Source organism: Larus michahellis, chromosome 7, assembly GCF_964199755.1.
Source record: "Larus michahellis chromosome 7, bLarMic1.1, whole genome shotgun sequence".
Lineage (NCBI taxonomy): Eukaryota > Metazoa > Chordata > Aves > Charadriiformes > Laridae > Larus > Larus michahellis.
Genome location: NC_133902.1, coordinates 8645334 through 8673304, shown reverse-complemented (window position 1 = coordinate 8673304; position 27971 = coordinate 8645334). Strand labels below are relative to the sequence as shown.

Sequence of the window (27971 nt, the reverse complement as noted above, 5' to 3'; positions counted from 1 at the left end):
TAAGTGCCAGAAAGTTCCTGTGATGCAGAGACAGGAGAAAATACGTCTGTGCTAAAACTGGCTGATGTGCATCTTTCGAATGGTTGCGTAATGTGGTAACAAAAATATCGATTACATAAGGGAATTGTGAAGTTATACTGTTAAAACAGGTATTTTGCATACTGCTGTATTTTAGCAGTCCTAAAATAATTGGTATTAGCAAATACGTAGCTGTCGCTTCTTACCACAGAAGTACAGTATAAAACCAGGCTAGATTTTGTGCCGAAAAAAATTAAAAGTTTATGTAATCTTGTCTTTTTTTAAAGTATCTGAAAGCTCATTTTATATCTATGTATATTGACAGAGTGAGTGTATAAATATATACACACACACATATATATGTATAAAGAAAAGCTTTGCCTTGACACACAGAGGGAAGGGCAAGCCTTCCTGTTTAAACAATGAGTTTGAAGTACACTGAAATGAACGGGAAGTTCAGAATTGTAAAAATATGCGGTGCTAGGAGCAGGGCCGTCATTTTCTTCTGATTTAAGTGGCTTTCTTCATTGCAGTGCCAGAGCCAAAAGCAGAATTTGATTGCAGTTTGAACTTCCAGTACTGCTGGTATTTCAAAGCAGGAACCCTCCAGGTTTCCATTTTCTGAATCCGCGTGAGGAGAAGTCTCACGGAACCACACCGTTAAATGAGTTTCTTTCTACCTGTTTTTAGAACGCGTCTTCCTGGTGGCGGACTCCAGCAGTCTGTGCAGCAGCCCACACTTGGGGCGTTCTCGGGGGGAAATAGCAAAAAAAGAGTGTTGGAATGTGCAGAGTGACGTGTAGGAGGATTATCTACTCTTGTATTCATGGGAGGGTGAGCCTCAGAGTGTTTAAAATATGGATTGAATTTCAGTGGTTTAATATGTAAAAATTTATTCAACAGAGGAGACCAAGCAAGTTTTAAGGCTGAGCTTGACCGAGTTCTCTCTGCCCAAATTTTATTTGCTGTTTGGAATCAGCAAAGTGAAATCAGCCGCGGTCATCGCCTTCCGATCCAGCTACCGAGACAGGTCCTTCTCGCCTGGTTCCTATGAGAGGGAGACGTTTGCGCTGACTTCCCTGGAAACTGTTACCGAAGCTTTGCTGGAGATCATGGAGGTACGTGGTTCCACACGAAAGGAATGATCCCTCAGGGAAAATGGCACTGCTTACGCTCTACAGGCAGGAGAGTAGTGAGAGGTGCCTCCCATGACGCGGTAATCAATAGTTAAGTGGCTGACTTCTGAGAACTAAAATAACTGTACATTCTGAATTTTAAAAAGACTTTTTCGTAACGTTACACGTATTCACTGATATAATTATTTTCAGGCTTGTATGAGGGACATTCCGACGTGCAAGTGGCTGGACCAGTGGACTGAACTAGCTCAAAAGTATGTTGTGCATCCCAAAACATAACCCCTGCCCGCCTGTGTCGTATATTTAGAACTCTCAACTTGCTAGACAGCCCATTTGTTGTACATTTATTTAATACAGTGTACTCTCTTCCTTCACAGGTTTGCATTCCAATATAACCCATCCCTGCAGCCGCGAGCACTTGTTGTCTTCGGCTGTATAAGTAAACGCGTGTCTCATGGACAAATAAAACAAATAATCCGAATTCTTAGCAAGGTAATAGACCCATAGACCTTAAATTGATTCGGTGGCAATAAGTTTCATCAGTGCTGTGACTTCTAGAGTAACAATAGTTTTCAATACTGAGTTTAAAATTTGAGACACTGAGGTTGATCCAGAAGTTCAGCATTTAAATAAATGTGGAGTTTTGTGTTAAGGCATTTAGCTGCATGCCCATGATTCACAACTTCCTTTTTTTAAAGGAAGTTAATAATCTAATGTGTTATAAATAAATATAATAAAGACCAAGGCATTCATATAAGAAAACTTTGAAACAGACTGGCTCACCTTGGTAGCGACGTTCCGTATTTTCTAAAGAAGCTTGTGTTCCATAGCAGGTAAGCAGTGTGCTAAAGATGTTTCCGTTAAGCATTTTATTGGAGTTTTATGGACATAAATTTAATTGAACAGCATCTGAAGATGCTATTCTGTAATTTTTTCACCCTGTCCTGCACCCTGACTTTTTTAATACATGTTGTGCAGTTGCTTTCAGCAATAGATGTATCACTTCTGTGTAAATCTCCATTTGGAAAAGTCCTTGAGAACTGGTTTAAAATGAGCTCAACCTTTGTAAACTAATTGAGAGCAACAATTATTGTTTAGAGCTTTGATCTTCTTTTTACAAAGCAAAATCTAATTATGGTTGTATTTTTAATTATCCTTTTTTTCCTACTAAAAGGGACTTGAGAGCTGTTTAAAAGGCCCAGATAATTACAATAGCCAAGTTCTAATAGAAGCTACAGTCATAGCACTCACCAAGCTGCAGCCCCTTCTTAATAAGGTAAACAACTGGATTTTTTGAATAAACAGAGAACATGTTTTGGAAATGAAAATTATAATTATGGGTATAATCGCAAAAATATAAGTAAGTGTTGTGGTATCTGAAGTTCACGCTTCACTACTGTGAGTCACGCTCGAAAGTGCTCCATATGGGCAATGTCAGATGTTTGTATGTGGGACCTGTGCGGCGGCTTCAGAAACGCGTTAGAACGTTCTGCTTCGTCAAACGGGGCCAGAGCGATACAGGCAGAGGCCGTACACCGCCTGCCTTCACTCTGCCCAAAACATTTTCAGTCTTGGCTTTCAAATGTTTGATTGCTAATCTGTGCTTTTCAGATCACGGCTTGTAGTAACCGTTAGTCATACCCGATCCGGTATTAGTTGGCCATCTGTGTGCTCCTTTCATGTGCGTTACTTGATCAGCGTACCAATGGCTATGCTGTGACTGAAGAGCCTCGTATATTTACTGTTAGTGAATAAAACTTGTTCCCAGAAAAATCTGTGGTTTGAGACCCAGCATCTGCTGAATGCCAGTTCTCCTGCATGCTTTTTCGATTTGGAGCAGGAATTGCCTGGCCAGCTACACATGCAGAACTGTGATCCGTTTTCAACGCCTGCTCTCCAGTTGGTACCAAAAGGCTCATTTCTGTTCGGTCTGCTGTACGGCAACATGCGTCTGACATTTTTGTGAGCAAGGGAAGGAATAGAAGAGTGAAGAAAGGGCTTTGGGGGAGGCAAAGGCTTGAAATTCATTTGCTTTCTGCTGTTGAGCTGTTAAGTGCACAAAGACTACAGGCCCGTGTGTCCGTCTGTCCTGGTGGAGTGGGGTGGCTGAGGACAGCACCCGCTGCAGGAAGGACAGGAGTGCATCGGTCTTGCTTGTCTTTGACCTACAGCAACTGCCTTGAAAGTGAAGTTGTGGCTTTTCCTTTTCCTTCCAGGACTCCCCTATGCACAAGGCCCTTTTCTGGGTGGCCATGGCCGTACTGCAGCTCGATGAAGTCAACCTCTACTCGGCAGGGACTGCACTGCTCGAGCAGAACCTGCACACCTTGGATAGCCTCCGTGTCTTCAATGATAAGGTAAGCTGTTAGCGATCGGCTGTGACCAACCCCGAGTTTATGTAAGCAGTTAAAAAAGAAGAAAATTTCTTTGTCCTGATGGACAGTGGTTAACCAACTAAAACTGAAATTTGCATTAGAAATCGTTTCACTTGCATAATATCAACGGTAAAACTAAGCTGTAGAGATGGAGCTCTTGTTATTCTGTTCTGAACTGGAACAGAGATGTGTAGATGTGTTTGCTATTGTCATGTAAACTCTTAAAGTGACTGTTTTGTCACTTTAAAAAAACAACAAAAAAACCCCAAAAAACCAAAAAGAACAAAACCAGAAAAACAACAAACCAACTTGAGATATCCTGTATTTGATTTTTTCTGCGTCAGAGCCCAGAAGAGGTGTTTATGGAGATCAGGAGGCCGCTGGAGTGGCACTGTAAACAGATGGATCATTTTGTTGGGCTAAATTTTAACTCCAACTTCAACTTCGCGCTAGTGGGCCACCTGCTGAAAGGTAAGAACACACCTGGCTGTTCATTTCTGATGAACGCTCTTAATTCAGAAATAAAAATAAGTACAAGGGTAAAGGGGAGAGAATAGGCGGTGGATCTTAAGTAACTTGGATCACGGAGTAGATACGGAATTAAATGTTCTTTGACTAAAGGACTTTGCCAGGTTTCCCACAGACATGTTCTTACTACTTCCCCCTGTTACACTGTCTTTCTCCGTGTGTTTGCCTGTGTTCAGACTCACTGTTTCTTTTACAAGAATGATTTGTGAGATAATAGACATAATGTATGCACAGACATTTGAAATGATGTGATTTTGTGGGGGAGGGACAGAAAAAATTAGTCTCGAATGTGCAATTTCTGTTAGCATTGTGCTTCCTTACCATTTAAATGAAGTTTCCTGAGAACGTGCTGAAAAACATTTATAAATATTTTCAAAATATTAATGCTTCGTAAGTATGCATTAAAATTAAATACCATATTTGGTTTCTTAACCTCATTTCTTAGGGTACAGGCATCCTTCTCCTACCACTGTAGCGAGAACAGTAAGGATTTTACACACACTACTGGCTCTGGTTAACAAACACAGGAACTGTGACAAGTTTGAGGTGAACACCCAGAGCGTGGCGTACCTCGCAGGTAAAGATAATCAAACGACCTTTCTTTTACATTTGTGCTAACTGAAAAGGAATGAATTATTGTGGGGGTTCTTACGGTTTTAGGTTGATGAAATTGTACCAACAGAAAGGGAACTTGTAACTGGAGCTGGAGAAGAGGTTGGGCTGGGGTGCAGCAGTTCCAGCGGTCTGGGGGGTGAATCGTGCCGGCACGGGCCCTGCCGGGCAACTTGGAAAATACTTCAGGGAGGCTGAAGACTTTTTGGTTTAAGTGCGTCTCTTAGAACATTGACATTTCTAGTGGTCTAGAAATAGAAATTGTGACCATGTGAGAGCAAATGTCTAAATCATGTAATTGTAACTGGATGGGGAATAGAATTCTTTTTAAATGACCAACTTTTTAATCAGTACATTTCAATAAGATGTAATTACATCTCCATGGTTTTCTTTGTACTAAGTAAAAAGCCTAAATTGATAGAATATTGCTTACATTCTTCAATGTATTCCTACTGTGGAAAACTTATGTTAGCTTTCTTTGAATTTTTAGCTTTGCTGACAGTATCTGAGGAGGTTCGAAGTCGCTGCAGCCTAAAACATAGGAAATCTCTCTTGTTGACAGACGTTTCAATGGAAAATGTTCCTATGGATACATATCCCATACATCACAGTGACACTAGCTATAGGTTGGTTGTCTAACTTTTAGATAAGTTATCCAAATTTCAATGTCTGTTTACTTTAGTAAGTTATCTAAAGGTAACCTCTGGTATATTGAACACCGAAACCCACATTGGTAAAGCCAGGTTCATGTTCTGCTGTTGGGTCCAGATGGATGTGCTGCTGATCCTGTGAGCAAGAGTCACAGAGAAATTCGAGTATCAGATTCCCATAGATTTAATTTTGAGATCCATAAAGCTATTTCAGGGCTTAACTGCTTTGGAGGCTCTTAAACTCTTGGCTAACCTCTTTCTACAAGACCTAATTTCACCTCATTTTCCATTTATATTTTAGAAGAAAGTTTTGTTTGTCCTTTTAAGAGCTTCAAGGCATGTATTAAGTAATCACTTGGTCGGTGTCATTGGAAAATCTTGACACCTTGTAGCCTGGCACAGGGGTAAGCCAAGGAATTGGCCTAGAGGTGACCTGGAGAGCCGGCTTCTCTCAAGAGGGATCACTTTAGTCAGTACCTGTCTTTTTAGCATCCAGTATCGCGTAGCTGATTATTAAATATCTTTCATCTTGCCTCATAGGCCGATTTGCTTGTGTTCTTTTCATGGCTTTATTTTTTATCTCTTGATCATTACATGCATATCAGATTGTTAGTTCTCACTAGCTCAGACATTTTTGCAAGCAATTACTATTTCTTACTATATATTTTTGGGAGACTAACCTGTTAGGAAAGATGGGTTTAATAAAGGATAGTTTGGCTCATTGAAAAATTTATGCCTAAATATGCACAGATGTAAAGATTTTCTTAATTTAATTTCTCTGCACTTTCAGGACACTAAAGGAAAATCAACCATGGTCATCACCAAAGGGGTCAGACAGACATCTGGCTGCCAGTTACCCGACAGTGGGACAGATAAGCCCTCGAACACGAAAATCCATGAGTTTGGATATGGGGCAGCCTTCACAAGCCAACACTAAAAAGCTTCTAGGTTATTAAGATAACTAATTTACTAATTTGTCTACAGAATACCTCAGGAAGCGTTACTGGAGAAAAATTATACTTGTATTTATTCTGACTTAAAGTGCTTATTTCTGATTCAGAGGAAAATCTGCAGTCTGTACAAAACATAAATTAGAGAACACTGTACAGCTAACTCGCAGGACTAACTCAGTTCCTTTGGTCACGAAGAGGGGGAAGCAAGAGTGACGTTCAGAATGTGCGTGTTGAAAGGAAGAAAAAAAGATATTCCAGAGACCAAAGATTGATAGTGCCAATTTTCTGCCACCAGCCCTCTTCCGACAGAGTGGAGAAGCAGAACACCTTAGCTCAGCTACTATATTGAATACTCTGTCCTGTGCTAGAAAAGATGGTCCCAAAACATTTCAGATGTTTTGGAAGCAATCTGATTTTTATTCATGGCTTCTCGGTGCATCATGGTTACAAGCGAAGTCTTAATATCGGAGAAACAAGCTGAGTTGCTTCGCGTAACTTGTGGTTGCCCTTTTACATTATACGGCCTAGACGGAAGAAGAGGGACATTTCTGTCATTACAATCCTATTACTGCTTCCTTTTCAGTAATCACATTTTGGCATGTTTATTCGATGTGATGTGTTGACCAGGAAACCATAGCATGCCCACAGCTTCCATATTTGAATAAATTGCATGCTTTCCTCATCTGTATCGTGAAGCATTTTGGAAACTGTGATGGAGAGCGGCATGGTGTGATCGTATTTTCTCTACCATCCCTGAAAATGGTGAAAATGTCCCCAGATTCCTATCAGTACATTGTAGATAGGAGAGTAGCTTGGCCAGAAAATCAGAAATACTTAGAATATGGATTTAGGTTTAATGTTTTTAATTTCCTGATAAATTGTTTTTAGGTACAAGGAAAAGTTTTGACCATTTGATATCGGACACAAAGGCTCCTAAAAGGCAAGACATGGAATCTGGAATCACAACGCCTCCCAAAATGAGGAGAGTAGCCGAAAATGATTATGAAATGGGTGAGAAACAGGACTAACATTTTAAGAATAATACTAATTATAAATGCTTTGTATATATATACAAAGGATTCTTTCGAAATTCAATGTTTATTTGCCTAGGTTACTACAAGGTAAGGGAGAAATATCTTTCTTAACAGTGGCTTCTGGAGAGCAGAGTCTTCCCTATCACTGGCAACTGAGGGCTGAATTAGAGTTGCTCAGTTTGCAGGCACAGAATAAGCGGCAGCTACAAAGTACTGCATACAGGAGTGAAGTGAGATAAATAAGATTTGGCCCTTTTAAGTTAATGAGCCCTAGCTGCAAATTTCTGCAGGAGATGGAACGGGACCTCAATGCCTAGAATGCCTCTCTTCATCTTCTCCCACATCTGCTTCCTGTGCCCCCATCCCCAATTGCAATGCAAGACCAGGGTTCTTCTCGTGTATCCGACGTCAGTCTGCTGCCTGAGCGCCAAAGGCTGCCACCCCTGGGCCTGTATTTCACCAAAGAGAAAATTGGGGCTATTGTTTACCATCTGGTAGTACATCCCATGTAACGGTCTATGCTGCTGGTATTACGGCATAGTTGTTGCTTTCCTACCATAGGAAAAGGCTGGTGAACTCTGAAGTTTGCATATGACTGGATTTGTTGTGCAAGAGCTGATTCTGTTTTGGTTTGGGTTTCTTTTGCTTTGGATGAGTTGCTCTTTTTTATCTGGCAGAAACCCAGCGAATATCACCGCAGCAACACCCACATCTTCGAAAGGTTTCTGTTTCTGAGTCAAATGTCCTCCTAGATGAAGAAGTTCTGACTGACCCAAAAATTCAAGCGCTGCTGCTTACAGTTCTTGTAAGCTCCTTTCTGTGTATTGTCTCTTATTGTCTGATTCTGTCTTCCAAAGAAGCATCCATGTTCCTTGCAGTGTTTCTAAATTCACGTGGATCAGAATCGCTGTGATGAGCAAGTCTATTCTTTCGTTGCCGTTCTTCAAACTTTCTAGAAATCACTTTTAAAATGGATTTAAATGCTCTTTGAGATCAAATACTGAATTTTCATTATTCTGTATTGTTTTGCAGAACATGTCCAACAATTCTGCCTTTTTCTGGCAGATTTTTAACACAAACTACTTTTATATAATAAACTGATGTTATATATTATACTTACAAAGTTTGGTAGTGAAAATTGTTGGAATCCCAGCATAATTGAGTTTAGAGGTTGACTAACTAGAAATTTAGGTACAGTCTGATAGTGCTCTCTTCAGACGTACCAATACGGTTTCCTTTCCTGATATAATTCAAAAAGGCTCAGTTTTGGCAAAAACTGACTGGCTAAATTTTTTTGCCAGAATAAATAGAAGCTATTTATTACCAACGGTTTTTATTGTTTCCCACATACACATAAAACAACTATTCCGTTTCCAAAGAGGACATTTTGTGACGCTGCTTTCTGCTATTCAGAAGTCATAAAACCTTAAACTGCAACAACAAATAAAGCCTATAATTGCTCTAATTAAATTAGAAGCATGCTAATTTCATCCTTTACATTATGACAGGCGACATTAGTGAAGTACACTACTGATGAGTTTGACCAGCGGATTCTGTATGAGTATTTAGCAGAAGCCAGTGTTGTCTTCCCAAAGGTCTTTCCTGTTGTGTAAGTATCTAAAACTCTGGCTTTGGCCCTTCTTTCAGAAGGTCTCTGGGCCAGGAGAAGCGCGTACAAGGCATGTACTCACGTTGGGTTGACAGCTGCAATCTGGCCATGGCTTGTCGAGGCAAATGCCCGTAGCAATTTGAGAATTGTCCTTTTTCCCTGTTAAATGAATATAATGTTCTCACTGGAATAGGCACCCGCAGATACCGCTGCCACAGATGGTCTCAGAAGCGCTCGCTCTGCAGCGTCAGATTTTCAGGCAGGTTGGCAGAGCGTGGGCAGACGCCATCCCGCTGTCGTGAGGGAGCTGGGCTGTTCGGCCCCCGGCTTCTCCCGAAGGCTGTCGGCATCATCTCTGCCGTCACTCGGGTCTGGCGATGTAGCACGGCTTTGTCACCGGTTTGATACTGCCCGGAATCAGATTGCGTCTTAATGTGCTCATGTACCTTTCTATGCAAGTCAATATATACTGTCTCTTAAATGTTGTTTTCACCCCAGTCAGACTCAGGTTTTTTCATAAGTACCTCGAATGTTGTATCAGAACGGATCTAAAGTGTAGGTCAACATACTCGTTGGATGTATTTCTTTAGATGGCAGTTCAAAGTAGTATTCACTGGAGTCAATACATGTAGGGGAAACTATCTGAAATTAGCATGAGTAGACTTCTAAAACTGACTTGTGCATGATTTAGAAATAATGCTACCTTTATAAACTGATGGTCAAAGTACAGACGGGTTCTGTGAGTTACTGAAACCATAATTACAAGTAACTGGCATTTGTATTAAAAAAAAAAACAAAAAAAAAACCCAGGCGGGAGTTCTGCGAGGGAGCTCAAATGAGACAGTGCCCCCCACAAATTTTAAAAACTCCTTTGAAATTCCAGCTCTGACATGTACACAAATCCAGTGAATAATTTTTGGGTTGAAAATAATTAAAATATTTGCAATTTAAAGTGCTAGGTAAATGCTTCAATGGGTTATATTGTTAGTACAATTTTTTGGAAGGTTACACATCGTAAGAGTCCTTGCTGAAAATACATGGGAATTGTTTTCTACTTCTAAAATCATGATGAGATCTTAAAAATCCCACCTCAACTGCTGTTTGCTAAAGTCAGTTGGGAACTGCAGATTTATTTTATTTAATGGACAAAAAATAAGCCACTTCTGTTTTCTTCAGGCATAATTTATTGGATTCCAAGATCAATACCCTTTTATCGCTGTGCCAGGATCCGAATTTGTTGAATCCAATTCACGGGATTGTTCAGAGTGTTGTCTACCACGAAGAGTCTCCACCCCAATACCAAACTTCCTATCTACAGAGTAATAATTTTTCCTATTTTTTTTTTAAACTGCTGTATTTTAAGCTAGATTTACTACTGAAAATGTTTCAGAATTATTGCAGCCCTAATAGAATAGTCAGTCAGTCTTGTGCGGCATCTCCAACTTCATACATCCTAGTAAATAAGAGTTTGCACATTAAAACCCCTGCACCCTACTGACAGGAATATTAAAACTGCCTGCTGCCGTTGGGCACCGAATATTAAAAGTATTACACCGTCTACATGAGTAAAAAGAAGCTGAAACTCAGTATTCTGTTTCCACTAACCAATTTAAAGAAATACGAAAGATGAATGGTGGTGGTAAATGATGAGTTTTAAGTTAAGCTTGTAAGTTAGAAGTTGACTTAATTATTGGTAAATTCCATAGAGTAATGTTTGTTTTTCAGTGCCCAAGCTCCACTTTCATGTGACACTTGAACACTTAAAACCTAAATATTTTTTTAAGCTCCTTACTGAAAAACTTTCCAGGAAGATCCATAACAACAGGTGACAGTTGAGAAAAACTTAAATGTTGACATCTTTTTTAAAATGAGATGTGTATTCACACGCTAAATTTACCTTTTAAAATACCATCGAGATTTTCTTGTACGACGGTTCTGAGATTTTGAGGTTTTTATAACTTACGTATTTCGTATGCATATTAAAATGCCTAAATTTTACGTTATGTATGATTTGGACAAAATTTAGTGTTGCATCTCCAAATGAAAATACTTTGTTTCCATGGCTAAGTAAATCCAAGTGTCGTTTTACGTCTCCTTGCTAGTAGTTTCCTGTGCATTGAGAGCTGTGCTGTTGTGGTAACATTCCATTTGTTGTTGTAGGTTTTGGGTTTAATGGGCTATGGAGGTTTGCTGGCCCCTTTTCCAAGGTAAGCGCAGTGCCCTATATGTAAGTTCATGAGTGTTTTGCCTTCGTTTGCTGTACAAAGCACGTTGGTGCTCCAACGCGCAGCTAAATCACAAGACATAGAATTCATCTGAGCAAGTTAGTAGCATAAGGCTCACTTCTGTAGTTAAAACAGTGTGATATTAGAGTGAGTTCTGGGGCAGAGCTTATATTGACGGGGAAGCAGAAAGAAAAGGAAGAATTTTTAATTTTATTCCCCCCCTCCCCGCAGCAAACACAAATCCCAGACTATGCTGAGCTCATAGTGAAGTTCCTTGATGCCTTGATTGACACGTATTTGCCTGGAATTGATGAGGAAACGAGTGAAGAATCTCTCCTGACACCCACATCTCCATATCCTCCCGCCGTGCAGAGCCAGCTCAGCATCACTGCGAACCTCAACCTGTCCAATTCCATGACCTCGCTCGCAACGTCCCAGCACTCCCCAGGTCAGTACCTGCTCCGGGACTGCACAGGGAGGGGAAATGGACTCAATCTACTGGTTCTGTAGCCAAATACTCAGTCTTGGTGTCTCTTCGGATCTGTTTATGGATCAGACATCACTGCATTCTTGAGTCAAATGAATATTAAGCTGCTTACTAAGCTGTTACACTGGTATTTCGGATGTTGGATTTTGTCCAGCACAAAAGCTGTCTCCCAAGTCGTCATACGTGAAGGAAATGGCATTGAGTGCATCAGAACCAGTAACAGCTGCATCTTAATGTGGAACACATGCAACAGTGGGGCCTTGAAAATTAATTAAAGTAAATATATAATCATGATATTTTGCAAGGAGAATAATACCTGTCTGGGCACTACAAGGTAGCACATACTAGGAAAAACAGTGCAGATCTGCGCTGTGGAAGAGCGTGTCTGGGCTGGCTCCGGTTCAATGGACTGTGCTCACGTAGGCTGCGTCAGACAGAGCTCAAAACTCTGCCGCGAAGAGAAAAGGGTTCCCAAAGGTACGTATGGAATAGTGGCTCAGTTCAGAGACAGAGCCCTGTCAATACAGGAATCTGCTGATGATAAAAGGGAGACGTTCAAGAAAAGAAGAGTTGTGGATAAAACCAGTAAATTCCTTCTGGTGTGGGGAGAGGAGAATTACAGGGAGGTGCAGGGGTTAAATTTACCAGCGCAGGTTTTCAGGGAGAAAAATGAAAAAAGAGAGTGAAAATTACTCAGTATAGCAGATGAAGCATAAGCTAGAGGAAATTAAATATTGGAAGGAAATGGAATTTATGTCAGAGAAATCTGCCTGAAGACTCTTCCTGAAGTGATTTCGGATTAGTGTCTCGTATATTGAGGAAATTCTTTACTCCTTTTTGTCATAAAAATTATAATGTGTGATATTTCTTAAATGATGATTTAACTGTTGCAGTTCTGAACACTGAAGTCAATCGACCTTTTATTTCTGCTCTGTTTCTAACCTCGATGGGAAGCTAGAAACCACTTGCATTTAGGTATAATATTTACAGAAGTGTTTTGGTTTTTTCCACTCGCCTGTTTACTGGTTTCTGCTCACGCTGAGATAAGCTCTGCTCAGCCATACTTAGCTCTAGTCAGGAAGTCTGGTCCTCCAGGTGATCGCTGTGCTCTCGGATGCTGCGCGTGCTCTGGTTCAGCTTGGTGGGCATGGCACCTGCACCACGAGCTGCAGCCTGCAGCAGGCAAGACAGGGCTCTGTGTTTGAGTCACATGGGAAAAGTGATTTCTTTTTTTATTTCACGCAGTGAGAAGTGATTACAACTTGCTTTCTGCCAGCATGAGAAGCCAACTTAAATTGTTCAAATTTGGGGAGATCACCCTCTTGAAATACTGATGCTGTGTTCTGGGATTATATGTCAAGATGCCTATCAGTCTAAATATACTCAAAAAAGGATTTGCTTTCCAGTTTCCTGCCAGTTCAGGATGATTTATTACATTTTTTAATATTGTCCCAAGTAAGAGGAGGAAGTGTGATGCGTGTTTTCCACAGTTGTTACCCCACTCTCTGATACTTTATTTAATAGCACTTTTAGCCTAAAGGAACCGGTTGTTGCCATTGTTCCATGGTTTGTGTTCCTGCCTGAGTGAAACCATTGGCCCGAAAGGGACTCCCTGCTGCTGGCCTGGGATCCCGGAATAGGAACGGGTAAAAGTTGAGTTTGAAGTCATTTTAGAGACTGCTGCTTTACTTAACATTTTGCAATATCCATTATATGTTATGAATATATAATGCAGCCACTGTATTATATTGTCATGCAATTCATTCTATATAGAGAAATATTTCTGTATAAAAACTCCTAATAGACTGCAGGTACAGATAACAACCAAGATTACGGAAAAGGAAAGTGGTTTGATAGAAACTTTCTTATTTAATACACCACTAAGAATTATCTGTGATATTAGAACAGGGAGAAAGATAAAATTAAAGAGAAAAAAAAAAAAGACCTTGCTGTCAGCGTGAAAGTAAGTACACTATGGGCAGCATCCTTCCATTTAGAATGTGGCATCAGAGGCAACTCCAGCAGTTCTTTTTTGCAAGGATGAAGTGATGATGCAGGATTAGGCCCTGTACTAGCAAAAATAGCATTTTGCAATATAAATGTCTTCCTTCCTTCTGCCTCACTTTCTATTCCTTCTGCCTTTGTTAGCTAAGAGGAAGGAATTAATCCAGCTCTTCAAAAATTTCTTTCAAGTGTTGTGCAAACAGATGGCTTTTGTCACACGCTGGTTAAGAACTCGTCTCCACAAAGGGAGCTGGGAACTTGTTCAGTACTAGTCAGTCTGTAATGATGCGTTTATGACACTCTGCATGGTTTGCTTGGAAATTAAATTTTAAAAGACTGATATGAAGGCCAGGAGATTACTGATGGTTCCATTTTTGTGTATCCAGACTGGAGGCATCTGTATGAAGAATCTGCCTCAGTAGGTGTTTCAGCTACTGTGAAACAGCCTTAAGCGATTACTACTTTATGAAAGCCTTGTGCTTAATGTATAATCAAGGTGGTATTTTCCCATCGTTTCCTATGATTTATTAGTGTCCTGCCTGTTTCCTTGAGCATTCTCACTTCATTCTAGCAATCTGAATACAGAGACTTGGGGTTTGATCGGGGGATCTCCAGCTTTCACAAACTGTGGACCAGGTCACAACATGGAGCTTTCCATTTTGCTCCTTCATCCCATGTTTATTACATTGCTCCACGTTCATCAGTGTACAATTTCACTAGTTTAAACTGTCAGGTTAACCAGTGCAACTTTGCATAAAACATGCTTTGCTTTTTAAGCTGTTTAATTGTATTAAAAATGTAATTGGTCTTTTGGCACTTTATACAGCTCCATAGCTGCATACGTGAATTCTGCGTTCTCGTTAGCCGTGCCTAGTGTGTGGCGCTGTCATTGCTCTATACTTTACACTGTAGAGACAAGAGCGAGGGAGTAAGCAGTGGAAGACCAAATATCTGCCAAGATGAAAATCATTGGGGATAGAATTATAGAATATGAAGGTGGGCCACAGGATTTGTTGAAAGAACAAGGCAACTATGGGACTAATAAGGGATGCAAATCTGTCATGCACTTGAACAAGAAAATCAAATATCTAGTGGTGCTGAATTACTTCATCACACTGAGTTAAAGAAACAGTTTCAGCCAAGTGAGTTGTTTATTATGGTTACAATACTAAGTTGCAGATCCATGAAAAAATTCTTTCTGTGCAGCTCGCAACAGCTGGGCGAGATCATTGTTTGTAAATGTTTTGTCTGTCATCATCTCTTCTCCTTTCCCTCCCCTTCCCCTTGTCATGGACATTATTCACTTACATTTTTTCTTTCATTCTGTGTCGGTGAAGCTTCTCTGCCTTGCTCTAAATCTGCAGTTTTCATGCAGCTTCCTCATCAAGGTACACTCTACTTTCATCATATTTGCACGAAATATGCTTGGTCTGCTTTAGGGTTGGGCTTGTGGCATGAGGAGTGGTTTCCTGATCCTTTGACACGGGAATGGCTTCAGTGTAAGTGCTAAGCTGTCGCTTTTCTGGTGTGATGCTAATAATACCTGGTGATAGAGCAGGAGAAGAAAGTCACTTACATCCCTAAGAACAAGATCAATTTGGGAATAGAGAAGCGAATGGTATGTGAATTACTCTGCTGCGGGTATTAAGCTAAAACAAAGAACTATTTCATGTGAGCTCTGTAGATGCACAGGAATTCAGTGTTAACTTAATTACACACCACTGGAAAACGGGCACGAGTTGTTTGGAGTAAATTGCCGCAGACAGCAGCTCAGTGAAATGGGTACTCGGCACCCTCTGATTTCTGCTTCGATATGGAGGAATAAGGAAAAGCTGCAGAAGAGTTTTTTGCTCGCACCCGTGGGTTGCTTCCCCTTCACAGGGTGGTAGCTGTGGGTTTTGTCAGCTCAGCCCACGCACGGAGGGGAAGGATGATGTACCCTGCAGCCACCTTCTGGCGGGAGTTTTGAAATTGTCCCTATACGTGCCTGAGATGGGGAGTGTATTCTTTGTTCTGCTCATGCCAATGAGAATCAATTTCTTGTAGGAATGGGACATAACCATGGGAGATGCCATTTACAGTAGTAGGATTTTTTCTAACCTTTTTATTGACTGTCAGACATCCTAATTTTTGCTGCTGATTGTACTTTTAGCCTCTTGCATAAAACCACCCTGCTGCTCTTCATTCCAATGCTGCACACGTACCGTAAGTGTTGAGAGTGTTGCTAAACACGTCATACTCATTTCAGTGCAGAAATAACGTGACAGCTACACTAAGGTATTGCTACAGGAATGATTAACTCACAGTAGCATCAGCATAAAAGTAATAATTGATTGGAAGCATGTCTGCATTAAAGAGAAGTCTCTGCTCTTATATCTTCCAGTTACTGAGTCCAAAGCTGTGAGAATCGCAGCTCGTAACCCAAGGCTTTGATGTGCTGTCGTCACGTCAGCATGAAGTTTACACTAAAACAGTTCATTTTTGAGGTTTGTTTGATGTTATTCTTTTAGCAAAACATAGTAAGAGTTACCTTGTCCTGCAGAGAACATCCAAAGCTCCCCAGAAGAGTACAGGCGCACAGGTATAAAGCCTGTCTGGTTTCATCCTCGTCTTGCGCTGTCAGCGGCCGCCTGCCTTCAGTGGAGCTGAACTTGCGCACGGGCAGTTCTCGTAAAGATTTCCAGACTCACCTCTTCTGTGTTTCCTGTTAACACCCTGCCTAGAAAACTGTTCTTTACTTGTCCTCGTTAATTGTTGATTTTTTTTAAATTTTTTTTTTTATTCTCAATTTGCCAGGGTTTAAATCATTATAATTGGCGTCTGCACTTTGACACGTGACTCTTCAAATGGGTACCTGCGTTGGTTCTGTCTCTGCTGTAGGCAGAGTCAGCCAGCAAAGCCTTCCATCCCTCCTGGCAACGAGAGTCCTCCAAACATTGACTTGGACATTATGTATGTTCAGTGATCTTTACAGTGAGCCAAGATTCAGTGTTGAGGGGAGTTTTAGGTACCTGAATACACACGAATCTTCTCTGGTAGCAAGAAACAGCCTCTGCCGTTGCAGCAGAATTCTACAGGCTCAGACGTGAGCCTTCCTCACGCTGCCATTGCCCTGTTTAATGGCAGTCATTGATTCTTGGCTGGAAGAAGCCCACAGATTTGACAGTCTGTCAGTTCTTCCTCCTAGAGAACACAAAAGCCAGAAGAGACTTGAGTCAAACTCTTCCATTTGCTCATTTTCAGAGCTAGAGGCAGAAAGGGCTTTGTGGCCTGGAGGACTTTCATTCTGTGTTTTCAGTGGGTACGGATACTGGTGCGAATGCTTTGTGCGCGGAGGGGAACCCTTCATCTGCCACGTGAACATTTATGTATGCCGTTTCTCATATTAAATAAAATTCCTGTTCTGTTTTAAGAGCTGACTAGGTGAACTCAGTGCACAGTTCATACCCCTGTCTATTTTCATACAGTCGCAGGAAAGTAGCAGAGATGGAAACGCATCAGCCAGTGCCCGTAGGCCAATGTATTTTGTCTTTTATTGTTGGAGACAGATAAATCTAACATCAAATTCAATCTGCAACTTTAAGGGGGAGGAAAAAAAGATTATTTGAACGAGTCATGTTGAAGTCTGATACGCTGTGTGTATAGGTGAGTGTGTAGATCTGTACGAGCAGGCATCACACTTTAGCATGTGGAGGTGTTTTATGTGGTCAAAGCCTGGGTTTTCACTGAATACAGGGGGGTCACACATCTCATCCTGAAAACACTATTTTTCATACTACAGTGCTGCAATAAAATAGCTGTCATTGGGCTAACATAGTGTACTGGCCTGGCTGGGCAGAGTTAACTTCCTTCAGAGCAGCTGGCATGGGGCCGTGCTTTACCTTTGTGACCAGAACGGTGTGGGGCAGGAACTGCTCTGCCCGGGGAACAGCCGGGGGGCAGGTGGCTGGAGGGACCCAGCCCAGCAGGGGTTGTTCTGTGCCGGGCGGCGTGAGGCTCAGCCATCAGTCAGGGAAGCGGGACGCTGGGGCGGTCAGACATCCTCCGCCCGGGACCTGGCTGGGCCCCGGGCTCCCCCTTGGGGATGCTGAGCGATTGCCTTTGCATCACTTGTTTTGGTTTGCTTTTTTTCTTCTTTTCTTCTTCCACTGATCCCTCACTTACTAGACAAGTTTTTTAATCTCTACCCTCAAGTTTTCTTGCTTTTTACTCTTCCTCTCCTCTCCTGCCCCAGTGGGGTGGGGGGCAATGGGCAAGCTGTGTGGTGCTCACCTGCCTACAGGGGCTAAGCTGCTACCAATAATATTTTGGGGTTTTTTAAATACATCATGACCAGGTTCTGCAGCGCTTTCCCAGGCAGGCGGCACTGCTGCTGGTTTGTGTTGCCAAAGGCTGTTTTGAATGAACCGCCACTTGTCAGCATGGCAGAATTCAGCGGTATTTGGACCATGACCTCCCATTTTCCTCCAGACTGGTGACACCAGTGTGGGCAGGTGGCGCGCAGGGCTCACCGACGCCTCCCTCATCCAAAGGCACCATCGTTTTTTCCTGCCGTTGTCCCGCGCAGGGCTGGCGTGCTGCCAGGCGTGTCTGCAGAGAAAGCCGTCCTCACAGCTCTGAGTTAGAGGATGGCACAGCAGCGAGGTTAACTCCGGTCCTTGTGTCTCCCCAGGGATCGACAAGGAGAACGTGGAGCTCTCGCCCACCGCCGGACACTCCAACAGCGGGAGGATGCGCCACGGCTCTGCAAGCCAAGTGCAAAAGCAGCGAAGTGCTGGCAGTTTCAAACGTCACAGCATCAAAAAGATTGTGTGACTATTTCTTTTTAATCTTTTTTTCTTTTTCTTTTTTTTTTTTGGAGACTGACTGACACTCGCGGGCCTCTCGCAAAGGGCCCCCACCGGTTGTGATGCTGCACTTAATTTTTAAAGTTCCCATCCTGTCAGCCATGTTGCCAGATGATCAACTCTTGAAACATTGCCTGAATTTTAATGCCTTCATTTCTTTCCTTCTGTTTTTGATTTAAGCCAGTGTTTCAGAACCGCTCACATAGATCCCGAGGGACTTTGTAGCCGAAGGAGGTGTGGAGTTCTGTAACGCTGCAGAACCGTATCTCGTCCAAACACGAAAGCCATTTCCCATAGACGGTTCTCCCTTGCTTCTGTTATCTGCCTTGTTTGTGTCTTCTCTAAAGGAAAGTGTTAATCCTTAATCCTGTTTGCACACTTTTCAAGGTAGTGGCTTTATGAGCCGGGGGAAGTTACTCTAATCCTGGTTTTAATTCAAACCTGTAAGATTTTTAGCTGTGGACTTTTTTTTACCATACTTAAAAGAAACTAAGGATAGCCGCAGTACGATGAGATTAACCAGAAGTGTTGGATTAGATTAAATTTCTAGTAATTAGCAATAAATTTGAGAGGACAAGGAGGCTGCATGAATCTCTTTCATTCCCCAGACCATAGCTTCACATACTTGGACTGTATATGGACCAGACTGGACAAACTGGCTTTTTTTCCAAAGCAAAATTTTTTTTTGCTGTACTTTAACTGCACTAAAAAGGTTGTATAGTGGAAGGAAAATCATCGAGAACTGACTATTATGCTGTCGTCGTAGCAGTGTTGAAAATTTATTGCTTCTTTCTTCCATTTCGCATATACTTTAGTTTTGCCCTTCCCAACAGTACGCACCTTCCAGAAATTCCTGGCAGAATAACCATTGTGGTATGGAGGGGAAAATTAGTGAATTAACTTCCAGCAATGGGAGCTGGTGTTTGGCAAAGCTGCTTTTGTGCTGCCCAAGCAGTGATATGAAAACAGTAATGTTTGCTTAAGGTACATGAATTTAAAAATAACTGACACTGTGTCAAATCCAGGTTACGTTTGAATGTTTGCAGTGCAATTCCTGCTATCAGTACAGAGGTCTGCAGTCAGACCTGTCCTGCAGAACTTTCAGGGGGTTTTAGTTTGTAGGGGTTCGTATGGGGGGGTTACACAAAACTGAAATTGCTGTCACTGTGAAAGACTTACCAGCTACAGTCGCGTGTCAGCGATGAACGACTGTGAGGACATGCTGCTATGTTGGTGGGGGTGGAGGCGCGGCGCTGGGTGCTCCGGGTGCTGCGGCGCTGGAACAGGCGCAGAGCGTTGGATCCGGGCGGCGAGCAGCGAGGCTGAGAAAAGGGGCTGTCACCGGGGTGCTCGTTTGAGGGCTGAATAGATCTCCTGCTGCAGAACAGCTAAACTTCCCAGTTTCAGATCCCTGTTGTGTGTTAGAAATTAACAATCTATAAGTGGCTTTAAAGGAAAAAAAACAAACTATATCCACTCTATAAAATAAAATCCTCTAGTGCAATTTTGTTAGTGGCTTTCAGTAAATCAAACTCCACAGCTAAATTATTAGAGAATGGTACAACTAAGTGTTCAGATTTTATTGATATAGCACATAATTCACATGTATTCACACAGTAACAATGTAACATTTATGTAAATAAAAATACCTTTATTGTATTGATTCATAAAATAACAATTTAATTTCTTTTAATTTGTTTACAGTCCTGGAAGAACTATGAACACAAACTTAATATGCAAATAGATTGCCAAAACAAGAGGAAAACTTAGAATTAGCAGTCCTGAAATAGATACGTTGAAAAACACAAAGAATCGTGCAATTAACCAAATTTCTTTATTCTTGGTCACGTAGGAGCTGCAGTAGAAATGTGGTTACTGACCTGGTTGTGAGGGTAGAACTGACTGTAGGAATAGAGCAGTGACCCGGGCCGTGTCCGAAGCTGCTGCACTTGTAAAACTTGGGAGTCGCTGATTTAAAACCGTTCTCATCTCATACATCAAATTGCGAAGAGCCACCTTCAGCGTCGCTGCCACTTTGCACTTGGTTATACTGAATGAAGCTCATTCCAGCCCTTTCTGTTTTGCTGAAGACAATGAATTGTAGAAGCCTGAAGATTTGTAGGTAGGAGGAAAAAAGAATCTTTTGTAAAGGTAACTTGCTGTTAGAAAAATACAGCTTTCAGTTGTTTCTCCTACGAGCAGATTTTCTTTAAACAGAAATGGTAATTCCAGACGAACTACCAAATCAGTTTTGTTTGGACTGGGTGCATTTGAGAGCAACTCTTTCAATATTTTGCATTGCCTATATAAAAAAAAAAGTCTCCCTAAATTAGAATTAATGTAGTCTTTGAAATACGTATAACGTGAAATCAAAATGGACAGTGATTACCTATCATGTGAGAACTAGAACTACTCCAGGCTCTCAGTCCCAGCTGAAAAAAACTGGTATCTTCATAAAGTAAGTCAACAAAATTTAATTTATTGTATTTCCTGGAAGGAGGGGGAGTCATTTAATGTTTTCACTGCATGGTTCAGAGAAGGACCCAGACTTTGTTAGCGCAGGGGGTGTCAAACATGTTAGACAATGGGGGTGGATTTGGGTATAATTACAGTCGATGGCCAAGGTTTAATTCAGGATCACGTGCACCCTGATACACAGGATCGTTATCTCCCAGCAGTTGGGAAGCTTGTGCTTAGATCAAGGGGGAAAACATGGCCTTTCTTTAATGATTAAACTTCTATTAGTAATTAGTTGCTCAGTGCCTTACTGTCACATTCATCACTTGGCCTGCTCCCTGTAACAGCCAGTGCTGTTATTTTGCCTTTTTTGTTTTCTTTTTCACATCCTCTATATTTGTTCTCTTCTCCCATTTTGAATATTCTCCACCTGCTCTGTTTCGTTCCTCTGAGCACCACTGTCAGTTCCCAGTCCAGCCCGCTTCCCTCCTCTCCTCATCCCGTTGATGCTCCTAGTGATCAGCAGTTGGGTGCTGGTGGCGATGTGGGCTTGAAACCTGATCTAATGAGCGGGAGACAGATCTCAGAGTTCCGACCTTCCGTCGCTGTTTAGGCAGCCTGCAAACTACCGGGCAGTCGCCGCTGCGCGGGCTACTGCAGCCGTGGCGTCTGTGTACTTTGAAATGAAAACTTAAGATTCAGAAAAATCTGATCTTTAACATGCGGACCATATAACTACATCATGGGGACTGTATGTTTGACACCCCTGGTTTAGAACACGTTATCCATTACGCACTAACTACAGTTAAGTACTGTAAAGACGATTAACATTTTGTTTGTGTTTGTATTTTCCCTGACTTAAAAATAATTCAGTAGTATTTGAATAGTGCATAACCTACCTGTTAATTATGCCAATGTTTCTGCTTTAACGTGCATGAGGTTTCCGAGAACAGGAAACATTTCAAATAAATATTGTGGACTGAGCACCTGGGAGCGTTCCAGTGCTCTATTCCTAACTGGGTTGTAGGTTTTAGGGCTTTTTCTGTTTCATTCTAAGGTTAATTTTTTTCCAAATGTAATGAAGCACGTCTTATTGTTATGCAACAAACTTACCACAGAAAGTCACTTTTAGTGTTGGTCCCACAATTTTTTTTTTAAATGCAGTATATTCACCTGTAAATAGTTTTTGTGTAAAATTTGACAGAAAAGTATATTTACTACACTGTAAATACATGTGACAATATATTGTATTATTTTGCTTTTTTTGTAAAGCAGTTAGTTGCTGTATATGTATAACATACAAATTTGATTATTCTAGTGTTAGTAACTGTTAACTACTACTACTCCTTCCCGCTGTTGCGTTATGTCATTTAAAAAAAAAATGCTGTGTACTATAAACTTACACTGTGTATGATATCTTACTATTTCCATTTGGGCCTCAACTTTGAAAATGTTTCTTTGATCCACAATCCTGTTCATATTGTAAGCAAGTGTGTGACAGCTGGCAAGAGCCCTGCTGACTCAAACGCAGTTGGCAACTGTAGGTAAAAATGGTAGAAACCTGGTTTCAGATAATTGTTGTTCACCCCGTTCTCCCCTCATGTATGTACTTTCCCTTTTTTTTGAAGTAAAATGTAAATTCAACCTGCTTCAAGTTGTTTGAAGGTCATTCACTTGTGCTGCGGGATGAAATTGGTGTATTCTGAAATCCTTTTTCTGTTTCCTGTGACAGTGAGATTTGGAGGGGTCCTTTGGGTCTGAACCAAGGGCCATATCGCGGCAGGCGCTGGATCCAGCCCTAGCCCCAGACCTGAAAACCCGCTTTCTCTGGGGAAAGTTAGAATCAAGCTGAAGTCCAGTGTCTCGGATTTGTCTTTCCAGAATGGTGCTTGCCTGTGTGTGTGTGTGTGTGTGATCTTGCACAGTTCTAAATAATGGCAAACCCGATTGCCTGTGGATAACTGAGGACAGAAATTGGACAGAATAAAGCCCATTGTCATGAATTTCATGTCACTTCAATAAGATTATCATAATTGAATAATAAATCAGTATATTTCTTTTTAAAATGTAAATTTAATCTTTTAATAAAACAGCTGCTTGGTCTTTAAAGAACATTTCAGTATAATTTGTCTATTTGAGCTTTTCTGGCTTAGAAGCTTGAAGTTTCAGCTGTCAGGCAACTTTTATGACAAATGATTAATCAAATCTATTTTTTTTTAGGGGAATATATTACTTTCCTATTAAAAATGTATAAGTACTTATATTCTGGCTTTGTGAATCGTGAAAGGATGTAAAAACACATTAAAGCGCGACCGCATTGACTTCCTCGGAGACATCTTATTGTTGCTGCATACTAAACATACCATTAGGCCTGCTCAGCTGAAAACAGAGACGCACGCGGGCATGTGGACCAGGTGACTCAGGGCAGGGCTGCTGCTGCCAGCAGGGTTTGCATGAATGGAAGAGACGCAGAATTGTTAAATTTCAGGAGCGCATTTTCTTTAGAGGAAATGTTCATTAATCCGAAATCAGAACTAGAGCAGGGAGCCATATAGGAGATGTTTCCTGAACAACACATGCTAAATCACTGCTGCTAAAAAACATTTTTGAAGTTCTTCTTTTAGACAATTGAGCTTCCCTACGACTTGAGATCACAAAATATGCTGTGGCCACCATGAGGGAATGAAACGAGAAAGAATTTTATTTTAGTTATGTCTTTATGCAGTTGGAAAAACTATATTTAGGGAAAAAATTACACCCTTGGAGCAAGTGGTTCTGTCTTAGGAAATAGCTTCAAAATCCCTGCCCAGCTGATGCTGCTAAAATATTTTACAACGGAAAAAAAACCAAGCAAGGTAAAAATTCAGAAATTTCTTGACTGGGGTTTAAAATTCTGTTTTAGAGTTAAGTAGGGCAAAACTGTACACGGAGGAAGAGAAAGGAAGTTGTTACTCACAGGCAATAAGACTGACCCATAATGTGAGTGGGTGATTCCTAAATATTAATCTGCCTCTCTGACTGGCATAAATATTTCCAAATATCTCTAACTTGGAATGACAAGTCTTCACAATGTTCATATTTTAGATAACCCAGAAGTTTCATACTAAACTTGTAATTCCCTTAATAGGACACTTTCTTGAGCACGCTGAAAAATGGCAAAAACATGCACAAACACTAAAATTAAAAGCCCTTTCCCAAGGCTGGTGGGATGCTGCCACTAGGGGAAACCATGGTGCGAATCCTGCGATGCATTCGATACCTCTGAGTGTCAACACCACTGCTAGGATTAGCTTAACTGTGAGCAGCTGGCGTAAGAAAATGCATCAGATGCCAAGGCAAATACCTGCCCTGTCCATCGCAGCGAGCTACCCCCCCATTTAGGCCCATCTGTATAGGACAGGTGGACAGGGAACGCATGAACCTACGATCGGTCACTCAGTGTCACAGAACTGAAAACTAAAGCCAGCCTCTTGTGGCTATGAAGAGTGCTACTGACCATTCCGTTTCAAAGCATCGATGGTCTTTTCCCACCTCTAAAGTTCATGATTTATAGCTGTGAATCCTTTGTGTCTTGGAACACCGGTTTCTTCAGTTGACTGTTGCTATGTTTAACAAGCTCTCAAATGAAAATAAATCCCAGGGTTGTGTGGGTGGAGAGTGTAGAATAACATCTCCCATGATGTGACTTGTTAAAACAAGTACAGGTTTGTTCTTCAAAGCAGTAATGAAAAATAAAAGTCTGATGACTGCATCTTTAGGGATATTCAAATGATAGTGCTATAAATAGCGATGAGTAACTAACTATATGTTCAAGAAAAATCCCACTGAACTATTAAATTGTATTTTTTTTTTTCTCATAGCATACTGTCCTTCAGAAAAACTAGAAATATCTGTTCTGCTGCTTCTACCCCCAGTTAGCGTACTTAGAGAACAAGGTCTGCCCAGGAGAGCTGGGTGCTCAGTAGAACACATTGCATAAACCAAAGAGCTGGTCATCCAGACCTCCACGGCCTGTGACCACACAGGTAAATGAAGAAGGGTCCAGAAGTGGTGGATCAGGAACAGGCCTGACTGGGAGGGAGTTTTCCAAGCTTTAGCTTACCAACTCTGCTTCCTGAGGCTACTTATGTTTAAGATATAAGATGCCAGGCTGGGGGGGCAGTGGGTGCCTCTGCCTCACCTGTTCTGGCCTCCATTCCCTTTGCCCTTATTTGCTTTCTGTGGAGTTCCTCCGCTTGCTGGCTGTGCGCCCCAGCTCCTCAGTCTGAGACACCATTTTTTTTCACCCTCTTTCTTGGGGATTCCCTTTCCCTTTACTAACTGCCCCCCAGCCCTCTTGGAGCTCACTTTGAGACAGCCGTTCTCATTTCTGAGAGGCCTGGAGCACATTTAGTGTGGCATCGGGCAAGTAAAAGAGGAGGATTTCAGCTCTCCTCGCAGTGGTAGCATGTGCAAAGGGGGTGCCATGAAAAGTTCTGCACAGTGTGAGAGACCCACCCAACTGTCCCTAAAGAGGCATGACTGAACACGGGCCAGAGACGGTGCAGGAACGGTGGCTCTGAGCCAAAGCAGAGGCTGGTTCTGAGCAATGCAAAACATGCAAAGGCTTAAAGGCCCCACAATGCAAACACAAGTGAGGCCTCTGGGGTGGTTGAGGCAGCACACCAAAACAAGGGAAGGAATTTCTGCATTTGCCCAAAACGCTTAGCATCTCTGTGCAGTGGGGATCAAAGAGCAAAGGCTGCCGCTGTGCTGCTGAATCCTGCATTACTCACCTGAAGAGATGCTCATGGAAAGGGGAGAAGAGGCCATCCCCAGCTCTGTACTCTGTGCTTCCAAAGGCTGCACTGGCTCTTGTTCTCCACAGCTGGCTCTCCTCTGCTCTGCCTCCTGCCAGGCCCATCCTTGTTTTTAACTCCTGGTCTCACGCAGTTCCTGAAAGAGGGAAAAATTACTGCTACTCCCTCCATCCACTGCAGCGCAAACACAGCTGCGCTGCTCTGAGGAAGCCCCGCACAGACTCTCGGAAGTGATGCAGCCTCTCGCCCAGCGCAGCTCTGCCCCGGCTGTGGAGCGGGACGCGGGGCAGCACTGCAGCGTTTGGCACCACGACGCACCCCTTGCTGCTGACAAAAGCCACAGAAGAGAGCAGGCACAGAGAGACGACACCAGGCTCGCGCTGAGCACAAGGAACCTGCTGTAGCACTCCGAGGACTGGATCAAACACCCTGCAAAGCAATTCAGCAAGTTGGCCTTAATTTTCCAGTTCTGCTTGAGATGTTAATGGGCATACCTGTAATTTACAACAAAGGCACAGATAAAAAAAGGCAAGACTAAATTGGCCTCGAGGATGCTGACATACCTTCCCTGTCCTTTTCTCATTTTCAGTAATCCTTTTATTTAGTATGGTGCAAATTCTTCTTGCTGGGAACATTTGTTTGCTCTTTAAAAATCATCATGAAAATGGAACTAGCAGGCTAGAAAGCTGTTTCCCACTCATGAAAAATTCAGACATGAACTGATTCTGTAAGAAGAACGTGACTCGTCAGACACAGAAGCAGTTCATCATTCTGTTAGCAGTGTTTGTTTTATTTGACATCAGTATAATTTTATTATTACTCAATAGAATATATTTTTCTTTTCACTGTAGTAAAGTTTATGGACTTTGACTGCTATAAGAGCTCAGCTATGCACTGTACGCAGAGCGAGATACTGGTTTTGTCCTGAGACCTTAAAATGTTTATAGTCACCGTGTGTGTCTGACACAGGCTGTCGTTGTGGCCGTCGATAAATCTGTTAACCTCTTACAATCAAGCATCATAAACACCTGAATTGCGCAACTGTAACAGCCAAGGATGACCGTCAGTTGGTGGAATTCTTAACAGACAAACTTCTGAGATCTCCAGATTAAAGGCATTAAAAGGGCAAAGTCTTAGCATTGTTGTATTTTTCCCGCTGCATGTGTGGCAAAATTTGTAGTCCTTAAGCAGCTATTTACTATGAATTTCTGAGCAGCTATTTATTATTAACTTCTGACTGCTCTAAACAAAAAGTCTGAGGCAAATCAGGAACTTTTCACAGAAAAATACTTACACAAATTAGTAATTTAGGAAGGACAACTGTGCTCAAACACGATTCTGTGATTTTTCTAAGTTACTCATTTACACCCTCTAATGCACTAACTGCTTGCCGCGTACATGTGTAAATAAACGACTGAGCCAGTTCAGCTCCAGCCAGCCTGGTTAGTTAGGCCAATAAAACAACCCTGCTATCCTGCTGTTAAGGTGTTTACAACAGAAGATTTCCTGCATCATTACATAGCGTAGAGTGCTGTTTACAGCCAGGCAAGCTCATAGGAATGGAAAAGGCTCTGCAGAATGAAAGACTTGGTTACTGGACAAAGGAAAGAGGCTAATGAAAAGGAAAATCAGGCTTTCACAGGTACGCAGGCTGTAAGCAGACTGAGGCTTTCCTACACTGCTGCAGCTCCCACAGGTTACCACCAGGAATTACTCTGGTTTGTACTCTCACTTCTTGCTCTGCTCTTCCCTGCTACCTTTTCTTTCCCCAAAGCAGACTTGCACGAGCCATCTCTCCCTGGCCTATTTCTTCCCTCTGACTTTGCCTCTCAGTTTCTGAATGATAAAACAGCAGCCTCAGTTGTTCCGTTGGGAAATCCAGAGCCATCTCTGTTACCACAAAGAAAGGTCCAGTGGCAAACCAAGAACAGTTTCCTCTTTGTTGTGCACAATGCAGAACCAAATCCTGAGAAAGTGCAGGTGCAGCAGGTCCCCAGCACGCCAGTGCCCCAATGCAGCAGGTGCCCTCCGATCTGCGGCAGAAGCGACTAGAGCCAGGCTGCATAGGAAGAAGCTCCCAGAGAATGCTAACTCCTGTGCCTCCCTGCCTTTCCACGCAACTGTGCTGGATTATTTCGAGAGAGGATACACCACTCCCAAACTGCTCTTCCCATGCAGACCCAGCGTGAAGGCCAAGCTCCTCCCCTCCCAGGAGTTACTGTGTTATTAACACAGAA

The 27971-nt window shown here is 42.0% G+C and overlaps 1 protein-coding gene across 9 annotated transcripts in view; it reads left to right on the top strand.

Annotated features, from left to right (window-relative positions):
* The window catches only part of NF1 (neurofibromin 1), a 96519-nt gene extending 73936 nt beyond the window's left edge, over nucleotides 1-22583 (top strand). For 4 of the 9 annotated variants that reach the window (XM_074595721.1, XM_074595718.1, XM_074595729.1 and 1 more), the window contains 17 exons: nucleotides 922-1136; nucleotides 1347-1408; nucleotides 1532-1646; nucleotides 2329-2430; nucleotides 3371-3511; nucleotides 3874-4000; nucleotides 4503-4634; nucleotides 5160-5295; nucleotides 6110-6267; nucleotides 7161-7283; nucleotides 7984-8111; nucleotides 8815-8915; nucleotides 10092-10234; nucleotides 11076-11122; nucleotides 11372-11588; nucleotides 14969-15019; nucleotides 18304-20146. In XM_074595721.1, coding sequence (XP_074451822.1) covers nucleotides 922-1136; nucleotides 1347-1408; nucleotides 1532-1646; nucleotides 2329-2430; nucleotides 3371-3511; nucleotides 3874-4000; nucleotides 4503-4634; nucleotides 5160-5295; nucleotides 6110-6267; nucleotides 7161-7283; nucleotides 7984-8111; nucleotides 8815-8915; nucleotides 10092-10234; nucleotides 11076-11122; nucleotides 11372-11588; nucleotides 14969-15019; nucleotides 18304-18446 — 2141 coding nt within the window. In that variant the 3' untranslated portion in view covers nucleotides 18447-20146. Of the gene's footprint in view, nucleotides 1-921; nucleotides 1137-1346; nucleotides 1409-1531; nucleotides 1647-2328; nucleotides 2431-3370; nucleotides 3512-3873; nucleotides 4001-4502; nucleotides 4635-5159; nucleotides 5296-6109; nucleotides 6268-7160; nucleotides 7284-7983; nucleotides 8112-8814; nucleotides 8916-10091; nucleotides 10235-11075; nucleotides 11123-11371; nucleotides 12105-14968; nucleotides 15020-16014; nucleotides 17044-18303 lie in introns of those variants that run through there. The other 5 variants (XM_074595724.1, XM_074595720.1, XR_012588468.1 and 2 more) reach the window with 4 other exon arrangements.
* Nucleotides 22584-27971: the final 5388 nt, after the last annotated feature.